Source organism: Eriocheir sinensis, unplaced genomic scaffold (assembly GCF_024679095.1).
Source record: "Eriocheir sinensis breed Jianghai 21 unplaced genomic scaffold, ASM2467909v1 Scaffold1447, whole genome shotgun sequence".
NCBI lineage: Eukaryota > Metazoa > Arthropoda > Malacostraca > Decapoda > Varunidae > Eriocheir > Eriocheir sinensis.
Genome location: NW_026110792.1, coordinates 29,901 through 41,766, shown reverse-complemented (window position 1 = coordinate 41,766; position 11,866 = coordinate 29,901). Strand labels below are relative to the sequence as shown.

At 41.7% G+C, this 11,866-nt stretch overlaps 1 protein-coding gene across 1 annotated transcript; it reads left to right on the top strand.

Moving 5' to 3' along the window:
- The first annotated feature begins 8,701 nt into the window (after positions 1-8,701).
- On the top strand, positions 8,702-9,979 carry LOC126990096 (E3 SUMO-protein ligase ZBED1-like). The gene has a single exon (XM_050848651.1). The coding sequence runs from the start codon at positions 9,114-9,116 to the stop codon at positions 9,951-9,953; it is 840 nt and encodes a 279-aa protein (XP_050704608.1). The 5' UTR covers positions 8,702-9,113; the 3' UTR covers positions 9,954-9,979.
- Positions 9,980-11,866: the final 1,887 nt, after the last annotated feature.

The following is an 11,866-nucleotide window of genomic DNA, read 5'->3' as shown; positions in this document are numbered from 1 at the left end:
CTCAAAAACCCAATTTCTGCACATATCAACTCGACACAATCTTCCAAACACCTATCCCCTATTCTTCGACAACACTCAGCTGTCACCATCTTCAACACTAAACATCCTCGGTCTATCCTAAACTCAAAATTTTAACTGGAAACTTCACATCTCCTCTCTCACTAAAACAGCTTCTTCGAGGTTGGGGGTTCTGAATCGACTCCGCCAGTTCTTCTCCACCGCACAGTTGCTATCCATAAAGAGGGGCATTGTCCGCCCTCGTATGCATGTCACGTGTTGGGGGGGCTCCACTCACACAGCTATCTTGTACAGAGTGGAGTCTAAGGCTCCTCGTCTCATCAGCTCTCCTCCTCTTACTGATAGTCTTCTACCTTAATTTCCGCCGCCATGTTGCCTCTCTTTCTATCTTCTATCGATATTTTCACGCTGACTGCTTCTCTGAACTTGCTAACTGCATGCCTCCCCCCCTTCCGCGGCCCCGCTGCACAAGACTTTCTACTCATGCTCATCCCTATACTGTCCAAACCCCTTATGCGAGAGTTAACCAGCATCTTCACTCTTTCATCCCTCACGCTGGTAAACTCTGGAACAACCTTCCTTTTTCTGTATTTCCTCTTGCCTACGACTTGAACTCTTTCAAGAGGAGGGTATCTGGACACCTCTCCTCCCGAAATTGACCTCTCTATTGGCCACCTCTTTGGATTCCTTATGGGAGCAGCGAGTAGCGGCTTTTTTTATTTTTGTTTACTTTTTGGTGCCCTCGAGCTGTCTGCTTTGTTGTAAAAAAATAAATAAATAAACTTGGTTCGTCAAAAATCACCTCTATCATAACAAGTAAATTTCTCTGTCGTCCAGTCCCTTAACATTTACACTATTTTACCCTTTGAAAAGCTATACAGTGAAAATCTGATTTTTTAACTTTTATTAAACGACCTCCATTCTGAAGGAAATGTGTTGTGCAAGACAGCTTCTGTCTACCATAAAACAAGCCATTATCCCCGACCTCGCTAATGGCTGTGGTCACCAACCTACTTCACATATATTAATGTTACCATTTGTACGACTTTAACGTAACGTCGCAGTAGCATAGAGTTTTGATTTTCTCCTCACCTCCCTCTGTACCTACACGCATTCGTTAGGTTAAGGTAAACATAACATTCCATAATAACTATGAGTTCGGGAAACTCTCGAGTCTCGCGGGTAGTTCCCTGATAACATAAATATGTATGATAATCAATGTGATCCTCTACCTTGGAGGAGCCCCTCAGCGTTCCTTTCATAATCCCGAGTTGGCTCCGTATTGCAGCCACGCCAGAGCCGGGGTGTGTAATAAGGGCTGAGCGGACGTGAAACTAAGAAGAAAACCTTGGACTTATAAACGGATAAAAAAACAAAACGAAGAAAGTTTAAAAGATCACTTCTATAAATAAAAGACGTGCAGAACTGGCTGCTCGGGCGCGTTCTAGAACACTTAAGTTACCCATCCTGCAATGCCTTCCTCCCCCACTACTGAGCACCTTGAAAAGCTATATTGTGATTTTTTTTTTTTTTTTTACAGTTAAGGAGACAGTTCAAGGGCGTAAAGAAAAAAAAAAAAAAGCCCGCTTCTCACTGCTCCCGAACAGAGGTCAAAGGAGTGTCAAAAAAGGGAGGTCAATTTCGGGAGAAGAGGTGTCCTGATACCCTCCTCTTGAAAGAGTTCAAGTCGTAGGCAGGAGGAAATGCAGATGAAGGAAGATTGTTCCAGAGTTTACCAGCCTGAGGGATGAAAGAGTGAAGATGCTGGTTGACTCCTGCATAAGGGGTTTGGACAGTATAGGGATGAGCATGAGTAGAAAGTCGTGTGCAACGGGGCCGCGGGAGGAGGGGAGGCATTCAGCTAGCAAATTCAAAAGAGTAGTCAGCATGAAAATATCGATAGAAGATAGAAAGAGAGGCAACATGGCGGCGGAATTTGAGAGGTAGAAGACTATCAGTTTGAGGAGGAGAGCTGATGAGACGAAGAGCCTTTGACTTCACTCTGTCCAGGAGAGCTGTGTGAGTGGATCCCCCCACACATGAGATGCATACTCCATGCGAGGGCGGACAAGGCCCCTGTAAATGGATAGCAACTGTGCGGGTAAGAAGAACTGGCGGAGACGGTACAGAACGCCCAGCCTCGAGGAAGGTGATTTAGTAAGAGATGAGATATGAAGTTTCCAATTGAGATTTTGAGTTAAGGATAGACCGAGGATGTTTAGTGTTAAGGAAGGTGATAGCTGAGTGTTGTCAAAAAATAGGGGATAGTTGTTTGGAAGATTGTGTCGAGTGGATAGGTGGAGAAACTGTGTTTTTGAGGCGTTTAAGGACACCACATTCCTCTTCCCCCAATCGGAAATAATAGTAAGGTCTGAGGCTAAGAGTTTCGTTGCCTCCACCCTTGAATCGTTAGGTTCCTGTAGGGTGGGTCATCTATTAAAAGAAGTTGAGTAATGTAGCGTGGAGTCATCGGCGTAGGAATGGATAGGACAGTTCGTTTTGGAAAGAAGATGATCAATGAACAACAGAAAGAGAGTGGGAGATAGGACAGAGCCCTGTGAGACACCACTGTTAAAAGGTTTAGGGGAAGAACAGTGACCGTCTACCACAGCAGAAATAGAACCGTCAGAAAGGAAACTGGAGATAAAGGTACAGAGAGAAGGAGAGAAGCAGTAGGATGGTAGTTTGGAAAGCAAAGATTTGTACCAGACCCTATCAAAAGCTTTTGATATGTCCAGCGCAGTAGCAAAGGTTTCACCGAAATGGCTAAGAGAGGATGACCAAGACTCAGTTAGGAAGGCAAGGAGATCACCAGTAGAACGCCCCTTGCGGAACCCATACTGGCGAACAGATAGAAGGTCAGAAGTGGAAAGGTGCTTTTGAATCTTCCGGTTAAGGATTGATTCAAAAGCTTTAGATAGACAAGAAAGTAAAGGGTTAGGACGGCAGTATGAGGGATTGGAGCGGTCACCCTTCTTAGGCACAGGCTGTATGAAGGCATACTTCCAGCAGGAAGGAAAGGTAGATGTTGACAGGCAGAGGCGAAAGATTTTCACCAGGCAGGGTGACAGCACGGAGGCACAGTTTTTAAGGACAATAGGAGGCACTCCATCAGGTCCATAAGCCATCTGAGGATTGAAGCCAGAGAGGGCATAGAAAACATAATTTTGAAGAATCTTTATAACAGGCATAAAAGAGTCAGAGGGGGGATGAGTAGAAGGAATCTGCCCAGAATCGTCCAGAGTGGAGTTTTTAGAAAAAGTTTGCGAGAAAAGTTCAGCCTTAGAGGCAGATGAGACGCCAGTGTTGCCGTCAGGACTGAGGAGTGGAGGGAAAGAGGAAGAAGTGAAGTTGGAGGAGATGTGTTTGGCTAGATATCAGAAGTCACGGGAAGAGTTAGAGAAAGCAAGATTTTGGTTATATCAGCTCTCAAAACATGGTCCTTTTATGGCCCTGAGATCCTGGTTCATGCAACAAAAACAAGTTTAGCTTGCCAGCAAATCAGTCTTGTTCCTCATTTCCTTCAATATAACCAGACCAAGCCTTCATTTTCCTATCCACAGTACCTACTTGGAAAGCGTCTAATATAACCAAAGCTAAAAGTCAGTTAGTCTTGTCTTTCTCATTGCCTTCAAAATAACCAAAAAAGTCCTTCACCTTCCCATCCACAGTACTTCGAGACCGTAAACAACAACTGAATCAAGGGAAGGCCCATTTAAACTATCCCCTCGTCCATTATAACCAAACCCCCAAACAGCTAGTCTCGTCCCTCCTATTGCTTTAAAAATCACTAGAGAAGGGCTTTAGCTTCCCATCCACAGTCTTTATGAGAGCGTAAACAAAAACATTCTGAAGGGAAGGCCCATTTATAGCCAACACCTCGTCTAATATGACCTAGCCCCCAAAATCAGTCAGTCCTCTTACTCCTATTGCCTTGAAAATCATCGGAAAAGGCCTTCATCCTCGTATCCATAGTCCTTTGAAAACGTAAACAAAAAACTCTAAAAGGAAGACCCATTTACATCATTCAAATTGTCTTATAATAACCAATCCAAGCCAGCCAGCCAGTTTGCGAGACAGTCAGACGCCCTTTCTTGCCTCCCTCCCTCTCTCCTTTCCGCTCTCCATCCTCTACTATCTTAATCCCTCTCCTTTACTTCCTATGCCACACAGGTCATACCCAACCAGTCAGTCAATAAGCGACTATAAAATTGGTGCTGTCACTGAGGCTCAATACAAACAATACCGTAACATCCTAAATAATACTATAAGACAAGCTAAAAAATCTTAATATATGACTCAATTCACTAATTTTAAAAATAACACCTGTAAAATATGGCGAAAAATCCACCAACTTTCTAATCATGACCATAAGAAGAGTTCCACAAATAACATAATCTGTAATGGTAAAAAACTCTCTGAACCTTTACAAATTGCACAAGCTTTTAATGAATTTTACACAAATGTTGCACCTAAACTAGATCATAGTCTACCACATTCCACCACAGACCCTCTCAGCTTTCTTCAAGGTGACTTTCCTCATTCAATGACAATTCCTATAATTATCCCCCAAGATGTAATTACTGTAATTAATTCCCTTAAAGACAAAAAGTGCAATGTGCATGAAATTCCAGTATCTGTGTTAAAAACCAGCAAAAAACAACTTGCAATACCCTTGTCCATACTCTTTAATAATTCTATCAATAATGGTAAATTTCCTCAACTCCTAAAACATGCAAATGTTGTCCCCATCCATAAGAAAGGCCCCAAAGATGAATTAAGTAATTATAGACCAATATCCTAACTAAATGTTTTTTTTCTAAAATCTTTGAAAAAGTAATGAAAAACTTCCTCATAAATTTTCTTGAAACTAAAAACATACTTAATCCAAGTCAGTTTGGTTTTCCTCGTGGTCTAAACACTTTCGATGCCTTGAGAACTTATTGAGAAGAAATCTATAACACTTTAGATAATAAACAGTCATTATTAAGCATCTTTGTTGACTTCACCAAAGCTTTTGATACAGTCAGACACGATATATTATTACGTAAGTTGTATTACTATGGAATTAGAGGTATTATTCATGACTGGTTTCAAGATTACTTATCCCACAGAACTCAATCACCCAAATTCCACACTTTTCTATCTGCATCTCTATCTATTCAATACGGTGTTCCACAGGGCAGTGTCTTAGGTCCAATCCTGTTTCTCTTATATATAAATGATATTACTTACATATTTACAAACCTTAAAACAATCCTTTTCGCAGATGACTCAACCTTAAATATTACTGGTGAAAATACTACTGACATGATACATACAGCAAACACTGACCTACAAATCTTTCATAAATGGTGTCTGAGTAATAGATTAGCAGTAAACTTAAACAAAACATTTTATATGCTATTTACTAATTACTGTGGATTTCAAAGGCTGTGAGTTTTCGTTTTTTGGGAATAACTTTGTAACCAACACTCGTATCAGCACAAGACTTTGTTACAGTGTATTTCGCACACTGCCCTAATTTTTATTGGTATCGTGAATCACCAAAAATAGATAATAAAGGCACTTCTCCCTGTAGCAAAAGGGGAAAGTCGGACTGGCCACTCAAAGAAACGAACACTGGTAGTGACGTAGTACTATGACATATCAGAAGCTCCGCCCACTCTCTCCCTCTTCCCTCCCTCCACTTCGTCCCCTGCCCCCCCCCCCCCTCTCTCTCTCTCTCTCTCTCTCTCAAAATGTGGCCACTAACGCAGGCCTCATAACTATCAAGACATGAAGGCAGAAGGCTTATGGACCTGATGGAGTGCCTCCTATTGTCCTTAAAAACTGTGCCTCCGTGCTGTCACCCTGCCTGGTCAAACTCTTTCGCCTCTGCCTGTCAACATCTACCTTTCCTTCTTGCTGGAAGTATGCCTTCATACAGCCTGTACCTAAGAAGGGTGACCGCTCTAATCCCTCAAACTACCGTCCTATTGCTTTACTTTCTTGTCTATCTAAAGCTTTTGAATCAATCCTTAACCGGAAGATTCAAAAGCACCTTTCCACTTCTGACCTTCTATCTGATCGCCAGTATGGGTTCCGCAAGGGGCGTTCTACTGGTGATCTCCTAGCCTTCTTAACTGACTCTTGGTTATCCTCTCTTAGCCGTTTCGGTGAAACTTTTGCTATTGCGCTGGACATATCAAAAGCTTTTGATAGGGTCTGGCACAAATCTTTGCTTTCTAAACTACCCTCCTACGGTTTCTATCCTTCTCTCTGTACCTTTATCTCCAGTTTCCTTTCTGACCGTTCTATTTCTGCCGTGGTAGACGGTCACTGTTCTTCCCCTAAATCTATTAACAGTGGTGTCCCACAGGGTTCTGTCCTATCTCCCACTCTTTTTCTGTTGTTCATTGATGATCTTCTTTCCAAAACGAACTGTCCTATCCATTCCTACGCCGATGATTCCACTGTGCATTATTCAACTTCTTTTAATAGAAGACCCACCCTTCAGGAACTTAACGACTCAAGGCTGGAGGCTGCAGAACGCTTAGCCTCAGACCTTAGGCTACTATTATTTCCGATTGGGGCAAGAAGAACCTGGTGTCCTTCAACGCCTCAAAAACACAGTTTCTCCACCTATCCACTCGACACAATCTTCCAAACAACTATCCCCTATTCTTTGACAACACCCAGCTATCACCTTCCTCAACACTAAACATCCTCGGTCTATCCTTAACTCAAAATCTCAACTGGAAACTTCATATCTCATCTCTTACTAAATCAGCTTCCTCGAGGCTGGGCGTTCTGTACCGTCTCCGCCAGTTCTTCTCCCCTGTACAGTTGCTGTCCATATACAGGGGCCTTGTCCGCCCTCGTATGGAGTATGCATCTCATGTGTGGGGGGGCTCCACTCACACAGCTCTTCTGGACAGAGTGGAGGCAAAGGCTCTTCGTCTCATCAGCTCTCCTCCTCATACTGATAGTCTTCTACCTCTTAAATTCCGCCGCAATGTTGCCTCTCTTTCTATCTTCTATCGATATTTCCACGCTGACTGCTCTTCTGAACTTGCTAACTGCATGCCTCCCCCTCCGCGGCCCCGCTGCACTCGACTTTCTACTCATGCTCATCCCTATACTGTCCAAACCCCTTATGCAAGAGTTAACCAGCATCTTCACTCTTTCATCCCTCACGCTGGTAAACTCTGGAACAATCTTCCTTCATCTGTATTTCCTCCTGCCTACGACTTGAACTCTTTCAAGAGGAGGGTATCAGGTAGGGACGGGCGGGTACCCGGGTAGCTACCCGGGTAGTTGAGTACTGAAGATCGAGACGGGTACCCGGGACAAGTGAAGGTATCCGGGTAATTTTCACGGGTATTTCTTATTATATTTTCAGGCACCCATTTTGGTGTAGAGAGTACAGATGTGCGGGATTACGGTGAAAAATATTTAATGTCTAAACTCTTAGAGTATGGATAATGTTTACCAATGTGCGATAGTTAATGAAATATGGAGATAATGATTATAAATATATCGTTCATGCTGTCCTGCGGAGTGAGTATCTAGACGGGTACCCGGGTAAAACAATGTCGGGTATTGCTCACCGGGCGATAAGCAGTCTTACAATGCGTACCAAAGTCTTGTCATTAATAAAATATGATGATAACAATGAAAATAATTACCGTATGTTATACGGTTAGCATTAGCAATGGGGTCCAGACTACCTACGGAAATGTGCACTAACGTACGATCATTAATGAAACATAATGGTAATGATAGAAATATTTCGTTCACGCTGGCCGGCGGTAGCCAATGACACCGCGCCAGAAATATCACGTGATATGGCGGTAGCCAATGGCAGAGAGCCTCGACATCACGTGATGTGCAGGAGTGTCTAATTGGCTGATGAGTAGTGACGTCACAACCAAAGGTATAAATATAGCTGAGCATAAGCTCCGCCCAGTTGCTGAGAGCCTACCATAGGGAGAACCCGTGACACATGTTAATAAACGCACACTTGCTTTTTTATCTCACTTCTCAGAAAAATTTACCTAAGGCTTGTCGTGCTTCATTAACCTTCATTTTGCAGCACATAATATAGCACGTTATTGTCTTGAGCTCTTCATTATGGCATCGACAAGAGGAAGAAAAGCACCGGTGTGGAATTTCATGGAACAGACAACACCAAATTCTGTAACGTGTCTGGTTTGCAAGGACACTCTGAAGTACAGTGGAGGTAGCACATCAAACTTGATCAAGCATATTCGAGGTAGACACCCTCTCGAATATGCAGAGTTAAGGAAGACAGTGCGAATGAGACGATTGCGAAGGCGTCAAAGCCATCCACATCTCAGCCTACACTGATTGAGACTGTCACGAAAACTCAGCCATACCAAAAACACTCAAAAGTAAAGAAAGAAGTTGATGAACTGATAATTGAATGGATAGTGAAGGACCTAATGCCACTATCGGCAGTAGAGAGCAAAACTTTCAAAAAATTACTTCACAGACTTGAACCAAAATATGAATTCCCTAGCCGCAGGGAAGTTGGAAGGACTCTCTTGCCTGCAGCATATAACAAAGAAGTAGAACGAGTTCGGAAAGATCTTGAGGAGGCAACCCATGTCGCATTAACAACTGACATATGGACATCACGCCAAACAAAAGGCTATCTCACAGTAACAGCTCACTTCATATCACCGGAGTGGGTTCTGAAATCTGCTGTGCTTGAAACTATTTGCATTGTAGGATCTCACACAGCAGAAAACATTGCACAGCATCTAAGAGAAATATGTGACAAGTGGAATATATTTGATAAAGTACGTACCATCGTGACTGACAATGCTGCAAACATCACCGCAGCTATAGTGCTATTGAAAAAGCGTCAAATTCCTTGCTTTGCACACACATTGAATCTTGTAGTGCAAGAAGCTATTAAGAATACTCCTGATGTCCTTGAGGTTAGAGACAAAATAAAGCAGATTGTAACCTTTTTCCATCACAGTGTAAAGGCTACAGATAAACTCACTCAGTTGCAAGAGCAACACAATGAACCTGCCAAGAAACTAGTACAAGATGTGGAGACAAGATGGAACTCTACATTCTACATGATAGAAAGATACTTAGACCAAAATGAACTTGTCACTACAACTTTGTGCCTACTGGGCAAAAATAATTTGTGCCTCAATGACAACGAGCTTGCACTTCTCCAAAGATCCATCAATGTTTTGGAGATTTTCGAAGAAGCGACAAGAGAAATGTCTTCTGAAAAGGTAACTTCACTTTCAAAAGTATTACCGATGATCAGGGGCATCCAAAATTGCCTGAACTCAATCACTACGAGTGATGATATGTGCGAGCTTGGCAAACAACTGCAGGACCAAATGAAGAAAAGGTTCTCAGTTAATGAACAATCATTCAGTCTCGCAGCAGCAACGCTGCTAGATCCTAGATTCAAAAAAGTACCATTCTCAGACAGCTCAAACCTCAAAACAACGGAAGAGAGACTGGTGCGTCAGATGCACTCTTATGACACTCCAAAACCTGCAAGCCAACCAAGTACATCCACCGTAGCTGCCAGGACTTTTGATAATAGAACTTCACTTGTCAAGAAAAACTCGCTGTGGAGCACACTTGACAAAGATATTGAGAAAATTAATGAAAAGACATCATCACAGTCATTGACAGGTCCTCTCATTGAGCTCAGGAGGTATTTCACAGAGGAAGCTCATGCCTCAAGAGAGGAAGATCCACTTACGTGGTGGAAGGAACACGCCGCTCAGTATCCCAGAATGAAAGAGCTGGCTAAAAAATACCTGTGTTCACCCGCATCATCTGTCCCGTCAGAAAGATTATTCAGCAAAGCAGGTGAACTCATATCACTTAGGAGGAGCAATCTATCAGAAAACAAAGTAAACATGATCCTCTTCCTAAACAAGAACTTGTAGATAGATTTCTACATGGATAACTTTCAGAAGGCATTTATTTTTCAGGAATACTTTCCTTTCTCTGCTTGCATGTCAACAAAGGAAGCTTTTTCCACATCATTTTATGTTATCATTGTGTCCATTATACAGGGATGTGATTATGCAATAATGTGCAATTACTTATTTCATTATTTTCTTGCATAACTTTGTTTTTATATATATATTTTCCGGAAATGAATATTTTTATACAATATATTATCATCATATTTCATGGTATTGTATATAATATAAAGGGCTGTGATTATGTAGTAATGTACAATTACATTTATTGTTTTCTTGTATAACTTCTTTTTATATATTTTACGGAAGGGAAGACTTTTATACAATATATTATTACTAACATTAGAGCAGGTAGTCCTTACTAATTTGCTTTCCTGCTGGTCGGCTGGATATTCGCTGATTGACACACACACACACACACACACACACACACACACACACACACACCCTCGCCCAGGGGAGTCACCTTGACGTGGTGGCGGGGCTTGAAGCGTGGTAGGTGACATCACCAACTGTGGCAGCCCGCCTGTCACTGTATTGGTTTGGTGTTCATCTACCTCGTGGACCAAGCACTCCCCAGCTTTTATTATTTTTTGTTATGGAGCAGAATGCAAAAAACAAAACAAAAAAAAAACGAGTAACAGCACTCAAGTATCATAAAGACTACCATCTTCCTGTCTCCCACTGTCCTTTCATTTATCCAACCCAGCATGTAATTATATATATATATATATATATATATATATATATATATATATATATATATATATATATATATATATATATATATATATATATATATATATATATATATATATATATATATATATATATATATATATATATATATATATATATATATATATATATATATATATATATATATATATATATATATATATATATATATATATATATATATATATATATATATATATATATATATATATATATATACACGTGTGTGAGTCTGATTTATAATCTTGGTAATCATTACATTAATCCCGGGAGCATGGATCACTGTGTGCTGCAGTGCCGGGTAAGCGTGTTGGTGGTTACCAGGCTCTGCAGGCAGCTACCCGGGTAGCGCGTTGGTATACTCACTCACCCCGCGCCCCGGGACCACCGTGCGCTGGCGGGTAAGCGTGCCTGATAGATTCCGGGTAGCTACCCGGGTAGTGGAACCGGGTAGCGCCTGAGACGGCTCAGTCACCCCGCGCCCGGGACCACCGCGCTGGCGGGTAAGCGTGCTGATAGGTTTCGGGTAGCTACCCGGGTAGTGGAACCGGGTAGAGCGGGTAGTCTGAGACGGGTACCCGTACCCGCGATTACCTGAAAAGACGTACTCTGCCCATCCCTAGTATCAGGACACCTCTCCTCCCGAAACTGACCTATCTTTCGGCCACCTCTTTGGATTCTTTTTAGGAGCAGCGAGTAGTGGGCTTTTTTTTTTTATTAATGTTTACTTTTTTGTGCCCTTGAGCTGTCTCCTTTGCTGTAAAAAAAAAAAAAAAAAAAAAAGTGGCCTTGTATATTTTTTTTCACTTTTATACTGACAGACACCCTTTATTAAGTAAAAGTGAGTGGATAACGTGTTAGTGGTAAACGCCGTGATTGTTGGTAGCGTAGTGGTTTGGCGGTTATGTGGTGTTCTACGTTTATTATTATAGCATTACATATAATAAATTGAAACCGAGACACGATTGGTTGACTAATGATACGAACAATATATTTATAACTTTTAATTTTCATCACAACTTAAATATAAATCTCCCTCATCATCACTGTCACTGTCAAGGTTAATAATGACAGGATCGACATTTCATGAATATTGTCTGCTAAACAATAATTGTCCTCGAAGGTTTGTGATCGAC